Below are 18,031 nucleotides of genomic sequence, written 5' to 3'. Positions count from 1 at the left end.
TGCGAAGCCGCCTCAGCCCTTCCACCCTCACTTGGAATCGGAGGCGCGGCCTTTGCGCAGTTCTATTTTTTTTTATCACCTCTGATAAAAATATATCCTGATATCCTGATAATAAATATATCCTTGGATTGCTTTTAGCACAAGGCGAAACGAGAGGTCAGAAGCAAACCCGGAATCTGAAACGTTGAGTGCTGCTCTATCAATTTCATTCTCCTCGGCGCCACCTTGACCCCACCCTCCAGCTGCTACAGCCAATGGCGTGCGTTGCGCGAACTGGAACCCGGCAGACCGGATGGGCGGAAGTGACGAGCGGCACCGCGCGTGCGCGGCCTCAGCCAAACGGTCGTAATGGCACGCGTCGCGCACGTAGTGACGCGTAATGGCAAGCGCCTTGAAGATGCAGCGGATGGCTGGGCTGGGAAGGGCGCTGCTGCCCTTGCGGAAAAGGGGTTCTCTGGCCGGGCAAGTGAGTGCGAAAGTCTTTCGTTGGGCGTCGCTGCCTCTGCTTCTCCCTGCTTGGATCCGTGGGGAGGGCAAACGGAGCGTGATGATGGAGCTCAGGCTTGCGGGGTCTGCATTTTAAAATAATTTAAATTAATAAAATTTAATACTCCTCTAAATCGTGAAAGCAGTTCACACAAAAAGGAAAAAACGATAAAATCAAAGGGGAAGGGAAAAGTCAGTTAAAAACCGCAAAAAGTTAAAATACTACAAAAGAGGTTTAAATTCACACCAGCATTTATAAGCACCTTGGTAAGGTAAAGGTAAAGGGACCCCTGACCATTAGGTCCAGTCGTGACTGACTCTGGGGTTGCGGCGCTCATCTCGCTTTATTGCATGAGGGAGCCGGCCTACAGCTTCCGGGTCATGTGGCCAGCATGACTAAGCTGCTTCTGGCAAACCAGAGCAGCGCACGGAAACGCCGTTTACCTTACCACCAGAGCGGTACCTATTTATCTACTTGCATTTTGACGTGCTTTCGAACTGCTAGGTTGGCAGGAGCAGGGACCGAGCAATGGGAGATCACCCCGGGTAGGCAATGTCTAAACAAGAGTGGTTTCTAGCAGGTGCCAAAAAGAGTCCAATGAAAGTTCCTGCTTGATAGCAGTAGTTACAACATATAGAGCACAACCACATTCGAGGTAATATATGTGTAATATATGAACTCAATCAAGAATGAATTAAGAAAGAAAGAAATATGCATTGGATTTAATTAATAGGTGGGACGCGGGTGGTGCTGTGGGTAAATCCTCAGTGCCTAGGACTTGCCGATCACATGGTCGGCGGTTCGAATCCCCGCGGCGGGGTGAGCTCCCGTCTTTCGGTCCCAGCTCCTGCCCACCTAGCATTTCGAAAGCACCTCAACGTGCAAGTAGATAAATAGGTACCGCTTTATAGCAGGAAGGTAAACGGCGTTCCCTGTGCTGCACTGGTGCTGGCTCACCAGAGCAGCGATGTCACACTGGCCACGTGACCCGGAAGTGTCTGCGGACGGCGCCGGCTCCCGGCCTCTAGAGTGAGATGAGCGCACAACCCTATAGTCTGTCAAGACTGCCCCGTATGGGCAGGGGTACCTTTATACCTTGCTTAAGGATTGTATATGGTATGCACCCTGGACTTGATTTGTATGTTAGGATGTAACCAGTAAAGAAATTTGTTACAAACATTACCATTCAGCCTGTTGTACTCTATATGTTGTAACTATTGCATCTGCGTAACAAGGCATTGCATTTGTTTTGCTTGATAGCAGTAGGTGGGGACTTCAAAAGTTTAAAAAGAGTTCAATGAAAGTGCCTGCTTGATAGCAGTTCCAAAGTTTAGGTGCCGACACACTAAACAATCGGGTTCTTTCATGTGCGGGGTGGGAGTTGTGTGGCACCTGTACGGTTTGGGGTTCCTGACTCCTGAAGACCACTAGCTGGAGCACAGCGCAAAAGAGTGGTCAAGAAAGGGGCTGGACGTGCATGTAAGACTGACGAGCAAGGCACGTGTGAGTGTATTTGAAGACAAAAAATTGTTTTCTATGTCAGATATTGCAGCACACAAACATCTGTTACTGATTCCCCCTCCCCAAAGTTCTTAATTTAGCATCTTAATAGGAGGGGGTGTGGTCAAGATGTTGCTGCTATTAAACAATTAAGAGTCAAAAATGCTGAGCTGGCAAGCACATGTGTAGATCCTTGGGAATCCTTTTTACCCAGAAAATAGCCCTTGAAAGAGGTAGTTGCATCAGAACTTATTCTGATTCTATGCATATATTTGGAGAAAGGTTCTTGTGAGATCAATGGGGCTGACACCTAAGTAAGCATGCGTCGGGTTGCTCTTTAAATTTTCCTCTCCTTCTTGGTTGTTGGATCCTTTTCACTTATTTTTGTCTTGCTCTCCCCTTGTAGTTTGACTTGCATCTAGTTCGTTTCCTTCATGCTGGCCTTCCAGTTCTAGCAGCAAAGGAAGCTCTGGTGAAGCTCAGAAAGAAAACTGGCTACTCGTTTGTGAACTGCAAGAAAGCCTTGGAGAAATTTGATGATGTCAGTGAGGTAAGAACAAATGTTTCGGTGATGTAAAATGCAAGTTTAATTTTAGTTTTTTGCCCGAGTGTTTCAAGTACTTTCGGGAAAAGAATGGTATTGTAAGCATTTTTTATGTTATGTTAAGGTTGCAGTCCAATGCATACTGGCAGTGGGGTAAATCACATTGAGATGTGGTTGTAAGTGAGTTTAGAGGCCAGAATGTTTTTGGTTTTTTTAAAAAAATAATATTTATTAAAGTTTCAAAAAATTACAAAAGTAAAGAAGAGAAAAAAAGAAAACACAGAAAAATAGAAACAGTTAAAAAACAAATCAATCTTTCCATAACTTATCTTTCATTTGCTTGTTTCCTTGACCTCCTCACACCTCCCTTTGTTGTATTCTAGTTCAATTAACTATTTCAGCAAATCCTTTCCATCTTTGTTTTTGTCTTAATTATTTATCTTAAAATAATATAATATAACTTTACATTCTCACCAATTAACAATCCATTTTTACTTAATCCTTTATAACATTACTGCTAAAACCACATAACTTCATTCCAGCATCCTTCTAACATTCTTTAATTTTACAATGTTTCTGTAAATAAACTTTAAATTTCTTCCAATCTTCTTCCACTGACTCTTCTCCCTGGTCTCGGATTCTGCCAGTCATTTCCGCCAGTTCCATGTAATCCATCACCTTCATCTGCCATTCTTCCCGGGTGGGTAGATCTTGTGTCTTAGAGGCCAGAATGTTTTATCCTGTGCGTCTTCAGTCAGTGTAGGCAAAGGGTAGGGACTATTTTCTTGCTGTCCACCCAGCCCCACAAAAAGACAACCAGGAGATGTTTCCATGCCAGATGAATTATTGTGATGAAGAACTTGGGGAAGGAACCCAAAAGTTCAGGGAAAAACAAAAGGCATTGTGATTCACAAAAACACTGTGCATTTCAAAATGTCTTTCAGTCAGTGGGAATTGCTTCCAAATGAACAGCTAACTCTTATCTTTGGTCATACAGAGAAACCTTAGTAAACTGATGATTCCTTAACAGCAGTCTCTGTGAATGGCACCAGAGGAGGCGCCAAAACAGTATTAGTTTAGTTTCCTGTTGGAAGTAGATATGGATTCTATGTCTTCTAGAACCTGCAATGGATCTAATCAGCATATTTCAAATTGTTGATCTGAAGTTTATATTTACACACAAGGATATCAGTGGACCAGATATTTTCATATTCTTATATTCGCCTTTCCATCTGCAAGACATTTTAAAAATAAAATATATGAGGCCATATTTATAATAATATTTGAACATCCCCCCTTTGATTCTGCAGTGGTATAATACTGGGAGAATACTTGTGCTTTTATTTGGGGTTTGAATTGATTTGTTGTGTTGTCCTTGGCAAGAGTATCTCAGTTTATGGGTTTGCATTTGTCTTTCAAGGCTGAAGCCTGGCTACATGAGCAAGCCCAAAAGGAAGGCTGGAGCAAAGCTTCCAAACTTCAAGGACGGAAGACACAAGAAGGGCTTATTGGGCTGCTGCAAGAGGGAAGCTCTGCAGTGATGGTAGAGGTGAGCATTTTCCTTTTGACAAAAACTTTTTTTTTAAAAAAAAAATACTTTTTGGTTATTTAAAAAAAGAACATACACTTTAATAACATACAGCAACAAAAAACACAACTGAATGTAAAGTAATATTAAACATAACACACATATGCAAAGTACAAATTTGGATTGTTTCATTCATTTTTCTTAGAAAAAAGTTACCGTATTTTTCACTCTATAGGACTCACTTTTTCCCCTCCAAAAATGAAGGGGAAATGTGTGTGCGTCCTATGGAGCGAATGCAGGCTCCTTGGCTTCGCCGCGAGGTGCCTGTCCTGGAAGCCGGAAGAGGAAGAGAAGGGTCTCCTGTTCCTCCTCCTGCTTCGCAGCGACGCGCCTGTCCTGGAAGCCGAAGAGGAACAGAAGCGTCTCCTTCTGTTCCTTCTCCAGCTTCGCTGAAGGGCGCTGCCCCTTCTCCCTCTCTGCGCAGCGCCTCTCCTGTGAAGGAGAGGCGCTGCGCAGAGAGAGAGAGAAGGCGCAGCGCCCCTTGAGCAACGCGCCTGTCCAGCGAAGCCAGAGGAGGAACAGAAGCGTCTTCTTCTGTTCCTTCTCCAGCTTCGCTGAAGGGCGCTGCACCTTCTCCCTCTCTGCGCAGCACCTCTCCTGTGAAGGAGGGGCGCTGCGCAGAGAGAGAGAAGGCGCAGTGCCCCTTCAGCGACGCGTCTGTCCTGGCTTCTGCTTTAGCCCTGCGCAGCCTCTTTGGGCAGGGGGAGCCTTCATCCCGCTGCCCTGAAGAGCCTTGGCGCAGTTACCCCAGAAGCCAGAACAGCCACACGGTATCCCAGAAGCCAGATCCCTCTTGCTGTTCTGGCTTCTGGGGTTCAGAATAATTTTTTCTTGTTTTCCGCCTCCCAAAACTAGGTGCGCCCTATGGTCCGGTGCGCCCTATGGTGTGAAAAATACGGTATTATTGGTGCTGAGGGGTAGTAACATTTAAAAAATAAATAAAAAATAAATATCAGGATATTGTCCTTGAGATCTTACGACGTTTCTTGTTTAAAACTGAGAAGTTGCTAATAATTCTAAATAGTAGCATATTTCACAGGAGGCATTTGACCATTGTTATCATCATTAAATTTTTGCCATGTTGCCGAAGATAATCTTTTTTGTTTGCCCTCCAGTATATCTTAATTTTTGAGTTGATTCTTCACCCACAGCTATGGACCATAAATCCTCCTCTGATCCTTCTAAAGATTTCTATTTTCTTATGATAACCATTCTAGCAGCTCACAATACATACAGAATCAATTCTTTGTCCAAACGGAACTCCTTGATAATAGAAAGTCAGTTTGCTGTTGGAGCAAAGAATGTATTTGGGCCACTCAGGTGTAATTCCCACATGACTCCACGAAAAGCATAGCTACACGGACCTCTTCTTTTAAGAACTGACAGTTTCACATTATTCCTCAGAGCGAACATGGCTCTTTGGGAGACGTGCCTCTGGGGGTTTGTCCTGCGAGTGCCTGCTCTTGAGAAAAGGCCTGTTGTTTAGGCTTACCATGATGGATCAGGGCAGATCTGAAAACACAAGTGCTTCCTTCTGTGTCTCCTAAACCAATTTCAGCAAGCAGCCCTAAAAAGTACCCTGGAGAATCAAGGTGGGAAACCCTGCAGTAATTCTCTCCCAACAGCGGGAATGTGTTTATTTCTGTGCCATTTGCACCAGTTCACAGAAATGTTTTAAGCTGCTGTTTTTTCGTCCCCTTTGTGGCTATCTTTTTTATATAATTGATTTTTATTAATTCCAATTATACATTTTATACATTTTAACCCGAATACAATAAATTGTGTCAGTTTTGAACTTCCTTCAGCGTCTCTGAGAGTCATCCGTTTTTATATCTTTAATACGCATTCCCTTTTTTTATATTGCCATTATTCTTCCTTGATCCCATTATTTTTAATAAACAATACATATTTGATTTTTTACAGTGCCTCTTGAAATCCCACTAATGTTGTATTTATACCACAAATGTTTTTCAGATAATCCACCAATTTCCCCCAGTCCTCGATGAACCTTTGGTCTTTAGTATATCTGATTTTTCCAGTTAATTTGTCCAATTACGCATAGTCTATCAGTTTTAGTCTCCATTCTTCTATCGTCGGTATCTCCTCTTGTTTCCACTTCTGGGCCAACAGGATTCTGGCTGCCATTACAGCATATTGGAAAAGTTTAAAGTCCTTTCTTCTTATGTCCTTTCCTATTATCCCTAAAAGAAAAGCTTCTGGTTTTTTCACAAAAGTATATCTTAACATTTTTTTCATCTCATTGTATATCATTTCCCAGAAATTTTAAACTTTTTTACATTCCCACCACTGATGAAAGAACGTCCCTTCTTTATCTTTACATTTCCAACATTTGTTATCAACCTTATACATCTTTGCTAATTTTACAGGAGTCATATACCATCTGTAAAACATTTTCATTACATTCTCTTTCTACAACGTACATGCCGTAAATTTTATATTCTCTTTCCACAATTTTTCCCATTCCTCAAATTGAATATTATACCCAAAATCCTTTACCCACTATATCATTACCGATTTAACCTCTTCATCCTTAGTATGCCACTCCAGCAATATCTTATACATTTTTGACAGAGTTTTATATTCATTGTTCATTATGTCTTTTTGGAAGGTTGATTCCTTTTCTACATAACCTTTTTCCTTCAAATCTTTTTTAATTATTTCATTTACCTGACGATAATGCAGCCAATCATATATATGCTCTTTAACTTGTTCATATGGCTTCAGTCTCCATTTCCCTCCTTCTTTAGTCACCAATTCACTATAAGTACCCCATTTTTTCCTCATATTAATTTTCTTAACACTCATTACCTCCAATGGAGACAGCCAGTGCGGGTCTTTCGGTTCCAATATGTTTTTATATCTTTCCCATACCTCTATTAATGAACCCCTGAAGATGTGATTTCCAAATCCTTTGTGAACCCTCCTTTTTTAGTCACCAAAGATATGCGTGCCATCCAAATCTGTTATCAAAACCTTCAAGATCCAATAATTCATTGTTTTCTAACTCCCTTTGTGGCTATCTTGGGTATCTTTGCATTAAATAAAGGGGATTCAAAGATGATGCTGCCTCTTGCAAAGGATATTCTGCCCAACAGTTCATGCCCAAGGGGACCAAGCTTGCTGCCTTCTTGTCAGTGTGTGTTTGCACTTTCTCTTACACCCAACCCAGAGGAAACTACTGCAGGATCTTTTCAGCAGTAATTTCATACCACACTGTCGCTGCTCAAGTGCAAAGATCCCACAGGGGCAGGGGCACCTCTAGCAGTAGTTTCAGTGGTAAACCTGCTAGTGTGACTACATGGGTACAAGAGTTCAAATCATTCATAGAGAAGACTTTATTTGATTGAAAGACAGCTTTTTTGTGGCTGCCTTAAAAACTTAGTTGTACTGGCTTTGATTTTAGAATTGGTTTAGGACAGGGCTTAGATGTGGAACCTGTGTTGCTGGACTACAACTCCCATCATCCCTGGCCACTGCCTATGCTGGCTGATGGGAGTTATAGCACAAGAGCATCTGGAGGACTGCAGGTCCCCTAGCCATGGTTTAGGGATAACATCTGGCTGTTTCAGTTTAGGACATGGATATTGTTTCACTAGTGTGGACAATTGTCCCAGGCCTGCCTTCTCTCACATTCCACCCAATTAATTTTTTGGGAGGGAGTAGGGAATTGTTAATAATGGATGCGCAGATTCTTGGGAAGTTAAGGATGTGGTTGCATGTCCTAATGTGCATCCTATTGAAAGTCATGGACACCATTCACATGCCATTGTGAAGTGAAGGCACAAGACTGGGGATTGATCATCAGGTGAGCTGCGCACAGGTGAGCTGAAGCGAGCTGCTGGCCAGTCCTGTGGAGCCTCCTTTTATTGAGACAAATATGCAAGCTAGGCAGATAGATTTTGGGCTGTGACCTTTACACATCTTCCATCCTGAGATTGTGGGGTGGTACAAAGTTATTTTGGCACCTGTTTCCACCGCGTCATTTCCCCCTTGCACAGTGTATGACGAAGGAGGCAAAAGGTCTCAGAGACAAAGGTTACAGACAGGACACCGCAGACTACTGAGACCGCAAAAGGTTAGACAGAGGGAACGATGTTCCAACAGCCGTGGCTTGTCTGAGGGGGGGGGGGGGTGTGCCCTGCACCCCAGGGTCACGCGTGCAGGCAGATTGTGGCTGCCTGCTGGTGGGGAGTGTGTTCCCTCCGGACCCCACAGCCCTCTCCGCGATTATCCCTACACCATTGTGCTTTTGATTTTATGTCCCCTATTCCAAAAAAAACCACACCACTATTTGGAGCACCCTGAATTTCTGTGGGTGTCCCATGTCCAAGATTGTGGAGTGAAAAAATGTATAATTTTATGGTAGCAAAAGGACTGGTATCTCACATTCCTAATATTTTTGAAAAAAGACTAGAGAGCGAACAAACCATGATTTTCTTATGGACAAGAAAACAATGTGATGGAGGCAAGCAGATTAAGAAGCTGCAGGGAATTATAGAGAGGTTAGCTTCATTTGCATTCCTGAGAAAGTATTGACAAAATTAAACTGTAGAAGGACACCTAGTGAATATGAACAAACAATATAGATGTGTTAAGAATAAATTGTGCCACGCCAGCATATTATCTTACAGAAATCACACAGCAATCAAGATTGCCTGCTAGATCTTCTTGATTTCAAAGCAGCCTCTGAATGTTAATGTAAAGATTCTTGCTAAAATGTTGCCTTCATGCTGATATGCTGCCTGAAAATGAATGGGTAAAATTATATGCTTAATGGGAATATTCATGTGTTCATCAGAAGTTTGATGCTTTACGACACAAATCTACAGAAGTAGAAGAGGGCACCTGAGTGGTTTGCAGGGATATTTTCACTCTCAGATGACAAAATCAATGAAGACTAATCTTAGTATTAAAATGCACACCCTAGCATAATAAGTGGATCCATGGGGGAGGGGTGTTAAATGGAACAGAAGCAAAGCTGTAGCCATTTTTATTTTATTTTCAAAAATATCTATACTGCCAACAGTATTGGGGGGGGGGGAATAGGGCAGCGGATAGTACAAAATTAACAATAAAAATAGTCATAAAACAAATTGAAAATACATAACAAATAATTAGATCAGGTTAATACATCAGCAGAGCTTGGATCCCCTCTCAGGGAAAGCCTGGATGAAAAAGTTGGGTGCCTTATCTTCCCCGCCTGTGCTTTTGGAAAACAAGATGTCATCTCATCCTCTAATTGCCACTTCTGATTTTATTCCTGCGTCTTGAGCACCATAGAAGTCGGTGACCACGGCAGTTCAAAGTTAGCTATGCTTCTTTGCCAGGTGAACTGCGAGACTGACTTTGTGGCCCGAAATGTCAAGTTCCAGCATCTGATTCAGCAGGCGGCGATTGGAACGATGCTGCATTATCAGGGGACCAGGGACCAGCTGAGCACCTACGCCAAGGTGAGAGTGGCACAAAAGGCTCCATAGCTTAAAACTCCTGGCACATTTTAATAGCAGTTACCAGAGTTGTGCATTTAAGTGCAAAGTGCACCTTTCTGCTGAATGAATCTTAATAAGCAAATTATACAAAGGGAGGTCACAGAATCGTAGAGCTGCGGGGATAGAGAGGCTTGTTCCACCTTTTCTTACCAGACCTGGTAGGTTGATTCCCACACAAAGCAAATGCTTCTAGGAAGCTTCTGCAGGAGTGAAAAGGACTCTTAAGGGATGTTCTCTGTCTGTATATGCTGACCATTTGCTGTGAACTGACCCCAGTGCATCTGGGTTCTGAGGAAGATTGCCTTGGCTTAGATTGAAATAACTCAGGAAAGAGTACTTTGGGCTTTTCATCTGCACCCCTTCAAGAGGACTGTGAGTTACTGTTCCTGTGTGCTTGCCTACAGACATTTGTCATGAGTGCAGACACTTTGTTTCGCTGGAAACATAGTTTAAACAGCAAGTGAAGGAAACATACCGTATTTTTCGCTCTATAGGACGCACCAGACCATAGGAGGGGGAGAACAGGAAAAAAAAAATTCTTGTTCTCCCCCTCTAAAACAAGGTGCGTTCACCCAAAGCCTCCGGAGCGCAGCAGGACAGCCTTTCTAGCCTCTGCAGGGCAGCAGGGTGAAGGCACCCTGCTGCCCTGCAGAGGCTTGTGCAGCTAACCCCAAGCTAGAAGAGTGAGACGGAGCACTCCATCTCCCTGTTCTGGCTTTGGGCTTAGCCGCGCAGCCTGCATTTGCTCTATAGGACGCACACACATTTCCCCTTAATCTTTGGAGGGGAAAACGTGCGTCCCATAGAGCGAAAAATATGGTATTTTTGCATGCACATGCATTACACATAAACACATATTCGGAAGTCTGGGTTGGCTTGAGGCTCCACACTGAGTCTGTTTTCGAGTGGCAAACCAGCAGCTACTGCTGCATTTGTAGATCAAGTCTCACTCTTCTCCTCCCTGGCCCCCCAAACCCATTTTAGCAGTTGCCTAAACAGCTTTTCTAATTAACTGTGAAGGTTATAAATCTCGCTGTGCATATCAAGAGAAGTGCTTGATAAGTTTGTAGATTTATAATGCACAATATACTTATTTTGCAGTGTTTCTTAAACTCAAATGAGCTTTCTCAGCTCAGGATAGGACCCGATGGCTCCTTGCTTGTGGACCAGCTGGCTCTGGCTATTGGTGAGTGTTACATTTCAATTGTCTGTGATTTGGTTTCTCTATTTTAAATTGTTTCAATTTACTGTTGTAAACCAGTTTGATAGTTCTTTTTTATGTAAGCAATATAGAAAGATTATTGCTAAATAAGACCAAGAAAGCAGGGAGCACATAAGAAACCTGCCTTATACTAAGTCACACCATTTGGTTCATCTCACCCAGGATTGTCTATTGGGCACCAGTTCCCCAGGGTTTTTGGCAGGGTGCATTTCCGAGTCCTACCCAGAGATGCCAGGGATTGAAGGATCTGCAAGGCAGATGCTCTACTACTGAGCCAACAGTCCTTTTCTGCCTGAATACCCTTTCTATAATTTGTAGGTGTTTCCAGGGGACACAGGTGGTGCAGGGACGTGGGTGGCGCTGTGGGTTAAACCACAGAGCCTAGGACTTGCCGATCAGAAGGTCGCAGTTTGAATCCCCACGACGGGGTGAGCTCCCGTTGCTCGGTCCCTGCTCCTGCCAACCTAGCAGTTCGAAAGCACATCAAAGTGCGAGTAGATAAATAGGTACCACTCTGGTGGGAAGGTAAACGGTGTTTCTGTGCGCTGCTCTGGTTCGCCAGAAGTGGCTTAGTCATGCTGGCCACATGACCCGGAAGCTGTACGCTGGCTCCCTCGGCCAGTAAAGCGAGATGAGCGCCACAACCCCAGAGTCGGCCATGACTGGACCTAATGGTCAGGGGTCCCTTTACCTTTACCAGGCGATTAAGTTGCGCAGAATGCAATGCTTACTGCAAGGACCACTTCCTTTTCAGAATGCAGCTGTTTGCCATAGGCATAGCATAGCTCAGCCCTTAAAACATCACCTGTGCTGTAATGGTCAATATTACTTTTTGCCTTCTCTCTTTCTATCCAGGCAAGCTGGGGGAGAACATGGTCATTAAGAGAGCAGTGTGGATATCGGTGCCAAAGAAATTTTTCATCGGCTCTTACGTGCACGGGGCTCTCCCAGAAGGAAACCCCTCACTTTCTAACATGATGTTTGGCAAATACGGAGCTCTGGTGATCTGCTGTCCCTCTGAGCCATGTGAAAAGTCGGACTTTGCTGAACTGGGCTGGAGGCTGGGCCAGCATGTGGTGGGCATGGCCCCTCTCTCTGTAGGCTCTCTGGAGGATGAACCCGGCGATGATTCTGAAACCAAGATGCTTGCCCAGCCCTTCCTGCTGGACCCTGCTATTTCCTTGGGACAGTACATTCAGCCCACGGGTGTATCTGTACTAGACTTTGTGCGGTTTGAATGCGGAGAGGATATAGAACTGTCAGCATCAGAGTAAGCAGTACTTTTGTACTGGTGGCGCTGGGACAAGTGAACTGTTCCCTGTTTCTGTTTGGGCCCTGCCATGGCCAACAGACCTGACCAGTCACGAATTAAACTCTGTGGTCATGGAAGCCGAATACTAATCATGGAATCTCATTTCAAAGCTCCAGAGACCATTCTGCCCAGCTGCCCAGGTGTGGAAGACAGCTATCAATGTTACAAATAAAACTAGCTGGCAGCAAGGAGGGGAATAGGGTCCGCTGGTATAAGCGCATCTGTTGAATTGTCGTGAACCCCAGGGAGTACATTTTTATTTGAGTTAATGCTATCCATTCTAAGTGTACCAGAACAAGACAGAGGGTGCAGTAAAGTGAGAGGAAAGGTGGATTTTGCTAAACATTAGTGGCTCTAGGCTAGTGGGTCTAGGGAACTGGGCAGCTCTTGAAGCATGCAGAAAGACTGTGGGGGCTACTAGAAACCCATCAGAGCCCCACTCTCTTCTTGAAATGAATAGTCCCGGTCCACCTTGTCAAGGGTTTTCATGGTGAGCTTGGGTGGCCTTGTTTTTCCTTATGGGAAGCACGACCTCGGCACCCTCTTCTATTCCAGCAGAAATCTAAAGGCTTGAAGTCTGAACAGCCTTCTCACCATTTAGTAAGCCAAGGTCCCTGGTAATTATTGCTGGAGATGCCTGCTCCTTTCTTCCGCCCAGCCACCCAAGTATTAATAGGCAAGGGGGCACTAGGAGATGGGCCAGAATGACAACTGATCTGCCCGCAGACAGCTTCCCTTGTCCAGCTTCGTAGAACAGCGTGTGCTACTTCTGCTGTAGCCGGCAATGCTTGGTTGGCCATGAGTGGCAAGTGTAGCTACTGTGGTACCCAACAAGCAAGTCAATGAACAAGGCTTGTGTGTTCCGTAACACATATTGAAAACAAGCCGACTTCTGCCGCCGGGTTGCAGAAGTTGTCGGACAGCCCACCTGCATTCATCCACACCTCTCTTGAATGCCTTACGGCATCTTGGACAGGCAAGTCATCTTCCTGGACTAGGGCAGTGTCTCCTTCACTTTCCTTGCTACTGGGGTATGCACATTGTTCCTATTGCATTCTGGCAGCCCCTGTTAAGCAGTAAGCCCAGACCTCCTGTGATCGCATGCCCAAATTCTGTGATATTTGCAGATGTGCACCACATAAAGGTAAAGGTACCCCTGCCCGTACGGGCCAGTCTTGACAGACTCTGGGGTTGTGCGCCCATCTCACTCAAGAGGCCAGGGGCCAGCGCTGTCCGGAGACACTTCCGGGTCACGTGGCCAGCGTGACATCGCTGCTCTGGCGAGCCAGAGCCGCACACGGAAACGCCGTTTACCTTCCCGCTGGTAAGCGGTCCCTATTTATCTACTTGCACCCGGAGGTGCTTTCGAACTGCTAGGTTGGCAGGCGCTGGGACCAAGCAGCGGGAGCGCACCCCACCGCAGGGATTCGAACCGCCGACCTTTCGATCGGCAAGTCCTAGGCGCTGAGGCTTTAACCCACAGCGCCACCTGCGTCCCATTGCGCACCACATACATGACATAAACTCTTCTGCTACTAGTCAGCTTGGGTCGATATCTACTCTTTGACTGTAGAAGACTGCTCCCCCAGCACCTACACACCCTGATTCCCTTGGGAATGAGTGGTTCACATGCTTTAAAAGCAAGGGTGCAGAATCATTTCTTGACCCAAGGGCCAGTTGATAGAGTTCTTTCGTGTTATGTCCCACGGCAACCTGGAAGTACCGGAAAGGGTTACTTCTGGGTTTCGCCGCATGCGCAGAAGCGCAAAATGACGTCACACGCATGTGCAGAAGCGGTGAGTCACAACCTGCGCATGCGCAGAAGAGGCACTGTGGGTTGCGCTCTTTTCATGTTGCAAAGAGGCCTCCGGAACGGATCCCGCTTGCAACCAGAGGTACCATTGTAGTTTTGCAGGATGTGTTTCAGAAACAAGGAATCGCTTGGCTCTAGAGAACTGAGGACTGGCTGTGTTAAACTCCAAACTCCCTTAGGCAGGAAGGAATACAGGAATTGCTCCTAGCAAGGAAAGTGGTGCTCCTCAACTCTCTTGGGCTGGCTCAAGATCAAGCATGAAGTAGCTGCTCAGAAGTCCTGTTTTGTGACAGCAGAGATAGCCAACGTGGTGCCCTCCAGATGTTGGACCAACTCCCATCAGCCCCCGTGGGCTAGGGATGATGGGAATTGTCCAGCAACATCTGGAGGTCGCATGTTGCCTGCCCATCTTTCAGTGTGGCTAGGTGGAGAGGGTGCTAGTGGCACATGGCTTGATGCTGAATTGTTATTATATTTTCTCTTAGCTCCTCTTTCTCAACAGCAGTTGCAGTGGGAAGCTAGGCTCTACCAGTGACACAGCACATCCCCTAATAGTTGAGTAGACCACAGTGGCGCTGGAGTTGGAGAAGGCAAAGCAACCCATCAATATCGTAGGTGTTAGTGTGCTTAAATCCCGTACCCGGTCCCCAAAATTAGAGCTTTCTGCACATGACCGTAAGCAATCATTGCAGAACTACAAGCCCCAGCATTCCTTGAGGTCACAGGCAGGATGGAATGAGTTATTAAGGACAGTGAAGCCGGCTTTTAATGTTTGCAATATAGGTATGCACTCTACAAGGCCCAATTCACACAACAGCCAGCCATCGCGTGGCTTGAATTTCTAACTGCCACAGCGTGGCTACTTAATTTGCATCAAGCGCAGCCAATAGCCAAGAGCCTGTGGATCTTCTGAAAATCAGTTCTGCCTGCTTCGTCTGAGTTGGGTTTTCTCACCACTGTAGACTTGCAATGGTGAAGCCGTTTTTTTGTTGTTGTTTTTTAAAGTTCCTGGACAGCAGCAGCCCTGAGTAAAAGATACGAAACCAACCTTCAAAGCGCAATTTAGGCACAAACGTGATACATAACGCAGCTCCCTTCGCAGGCTCAGCTGCTTCTGGCTAGGGGACCTGCCCTCAAATCAATAGGAACTGAGTGCAGGTGTCATCTTTTCCACCTCGAAGAAACACTTATTCTTCAGAAAAGCCCCTTCTCTTTCTTCATGTTGAGTTGCTTCCAAGTAGGGAGAGCAGCAAACTTTTCCCTGGGGATCCCAAAGACTTGGAGGAAGTCTTGCGCTGACAGGAAATTCTGTTGATGAGGGGGAAAAGACCACAGTGACTAGATGAATAAATGAAAGATAGGATTTGAGCAGTGAGTGCACACTATGAGGCCCCACTCTAGGTCACGTTGGCACAAGAGAATCCAAGGAAGTAAGTTAATTGTGATGGATTGCTTTTGGCCGTAGTCTTCACAGGTATCAGCTGAGGTGGAAAACCTACCGTATTTTTCGCACCATAGGGCGCACCCAGTTTTTAGGGGGGGAAATCAAGAAAAACATTTTTTCCCCCCAGCCCCAAAGAGCAGCGTACAGGCTGCGCACAACCTCTCCCTGCCGGAGGGGTTGCGCGCGGCTATGGCACAAGCCAAGGCAGCGAGCAGGATGGATCCCGCTCGCTGTTTTGGCTTCCCCTTTAGCCCCGTGCAGCCTCTCCTTGCCGGAGGGGTTGCGTGCAGCTATGGAGCAAGCCAAAGCAGCAAGCGGGATGGATCCCGGTCACTGTTTTGGCTTCCCATTTAGCCTCCCGGGAGAGGTTGCGTGGGGCTAAAGAATCCATAGCCCCGTGCAGCCTCTCCTTGCCGGGAGACGCTGCGCAGGGCTTTCCTGGCTTTTCTGGGAGGTGGGAGAAGGGACTGATGCGGCCAGTCAGTCCCTTCTCCCTCCTGTGGAAAAGCCCGCAAGAGCGCACGGAGCTTGTGTGCAGCTCTTGGGGGCTTTTCCCGCCTGCCTCCCCCCTGCATTCGCTCCATAGGACGCACACACATTTCCCCTTGCTTTTTAGGAGGGGAAAAGTGTGTCCTATGGTGCGAAAAATACGGTACTTCTGAATGTGGAACATCAGACTCCAGGTATTTGGGGTGAGGGGACAGAATGCTCCTCTTTAGCAAATGAATGTTTGAGGTAGATTTACTTCTAGATCTTCCCACACATAGAATTATTTTATTTATTTATCAACCGTGCGATTTATGTGAATGGTCGTTTTACGGAGTACAACAATAGGCCCCTGCCCCAACCAGCTTACAATCTAAAACTAAACACGGGAAATGGAGGGGAGTGGTTTAACAGGCCGAGTTACAGTCGGGCATAAGAAAATAGCCCATTTGAATAGTCATTTGAAGCCTGCCTCTGCAGCCAAGAGGACTGGGAACTTACCTTTTATTTTTTATTTTCCCCAATTTTTTTTATTAATTTTCCAAATTTATAACAAACATAAAAAAATAAACAAAACTTAAATCCTAACTATAATAATTCCACTTTTGTTAACATTGTTAGGTGACTTCCTCGAATACCCCTGGCTGAGTTTCTGTGTATATCATTGTAACAGTTTTCCAAAACTAATTTCTCATAAAATTTACTTAATCAATTAACATCTTTCTTTTCGTTTTAACTTTAGATATGTTATTCTATAACTTCACATATTTAAATCCTAAGCCAATCTGGTACTTGCAAGTATTTCTATTTAAATTATCTTAGCATATTTAGCTAAATAGTCTTTAAATTTCATCCATTGCTCTGGAAACTTACCCTTTAAAGCTTAAGACAATGAATTCTGCCCCCAATTCCAAAATGTATGTCTGTGTGGTACATTATTGGTAGCCCTAGCAGGACGCATGTATGAATGAAATTTCCAGTCTTCTGTTCCCAGCACTGTTTCCCAACCTGTGTATCACAGACTTTTAGTGCTCTGGGTTTTTTTTCTGTTGGAAGGCTCCAGTAAGGAGGGCAGGCATATGTGCTCACAATGCTGCTGCTTGGCAGCCACTTCCTTTAAAAAACAACACCAGGGAAGAAAGGACGGAGCAGCAGCAGAGGGTATCCCTACATGCTCAAGCATGTGCCTTGCTGCTTAAGTACTGCAGAACAGACCTCATGCCATGGTGTGGACCAAGGTGCTTGAGGCTAAAAAGTCTAGAAAGGTGAAAGCCTAGCAACCCACAGGAATGCCATCTTGAGTTCCATGGTGGAAGAAAGGTAAAGGGACCCCTGACCGTTAGGTCCAATCGTGGACAACTGGGGTTGCGGCGCTCATCTTGCTTTATTGGCCGAGGGAGCCGGCGTACAGCTTCCAGGTCATGTGGCCAGCATGACTAAGCCGCTTCTGGAGAACCAGAGCAGCGCATGGAAATGCCGTTTACCTTCCCTCCGGAGCGGTACCTATTTATCTACTTGCACTTTGACATGCTTTTGAACTGCTAGGTTGGCAGGAGCAGGGACCGAGCAACGGGAACTCACCCCGTCGCGGGGATTCGAACTGCCGACCTTCTGATCAGCAAGCCCTAGGCTCTCTGGTTTAGATCACAGCGCCACCCGCGTCCCTATGATGGAAGAAAACTGGGATATAAATGCAAGAAAACAAATAAACAACTTGCCTCCTTCTTAGCAGGATCCACATCTTCTGGTAGCTCATCCTGGCTGGACAGCAGGACTTCTAGAGGGTAGGTAGGGCAGTTGCTGCTGTCGAAGGTCCCAGGCTTTGGAGTGACGGATGCACCATTCAGATCCTGAGCAGAAAAAGGGCAGGTTTTTAAAATGCCATCTGTAGAAGCAGACCCTATACAGTGGTACCTCGGAAGGCCAACGGAATGCATTCTGGAAGTCCATTCAACTTCCAAAACGTTCAGAAACCAAGGTGTGGCTTCCGATTGGCTGCAGGAAGCTCCTGCAGCCAATCAAAAGCAGCGTCGGACGTTCAGGTTCCAAAGAACGCTCGCAGACTGGAACACTCACTTCCAGGTTGGGGAGCCAAAACGTTCGACTCGCAAGGCGTTCAGGAGCC

General features: G+C 45.6%; 2 protein-coding genes across 3 annotated transcripts in view; one reads left to right on the top strand and one right to left on the bottom strand.

Moving 5' to 3' along the window:
- Nucleotides 1-346: 346 nt before the first annotated feature.
- On the top strand, nucleotides 347-12,360 carry TSFM (Ts translation elongation factor, mitochondrial). Its single transcript, XM_083729492.1, has 6 exons — nucleotides 347-466; nucleotides 2,394-2,537; nucleotides 3,952-4,080; nucleotides 9,468-9,590; nucleotides 10,731-10,815; nucleotides 11,707-12,360. The coding sequence occupies exons 1-6, from the start codon at nucleotides 380-382 to the stop codon at nucleotides 12,123-12,125; spliced, it is 987 nt and encodes a 328-aa protein (XP_083585618.1). The 5' UTR covers nucleotides 347-379; the 3' UTR covers nucleotides 12,126-12,360.
- A 2,356-nt stretch (nucleotides 12,361-14,716) lies between these two features.
- AVIL (advillin) overlaps nucleotides 14,717-18,031 on the bottom strand; it is a 47,926-nt gene continuing 44,611 nt past the window's right edge. Inside the window, exons 19-20 of one of the 2 annotated variants that reach the window (XM_083729380.1) lie at nucleotides 17,625-17,756; nucleotides 14,717-15,284 (exon numbers count right to left, since the gene is read on the bottom strand). In XM_083729380.1, the coding sequence (XP_083585506.1) occupies nucleotides 15,171-15,284; nucleotides 17,625-17,756 (246 nt within the window). In that variant the 3' untranslated portion in view covers nucleotides 14,717-15,170. Of the gene's footprint in view, nucleotides 15,285-16,674; nucleotides 17,203-17,562; nucleotides 17,757-18,031 lie in introns of those variants that run through there. The other variant, XM_083729381.1, reaches the window with a different exon arrangement.

Source organism: Podarcis gaigeae, assembly GCF_964106915.1.
Source record: "Podarcis gaigeae genome assembly, chromosome: 2".
In the NCBI taxonomy this organism is placed as follows: Eukaryota; Metazoa; Chordata; class Lepidosauria; order Squamata; family Lacertidae; genus Podarcis; species Podarcis gaigeae.
This window is presented reverse-complemented; position numbering and strand designations above follow the sequence as displayed.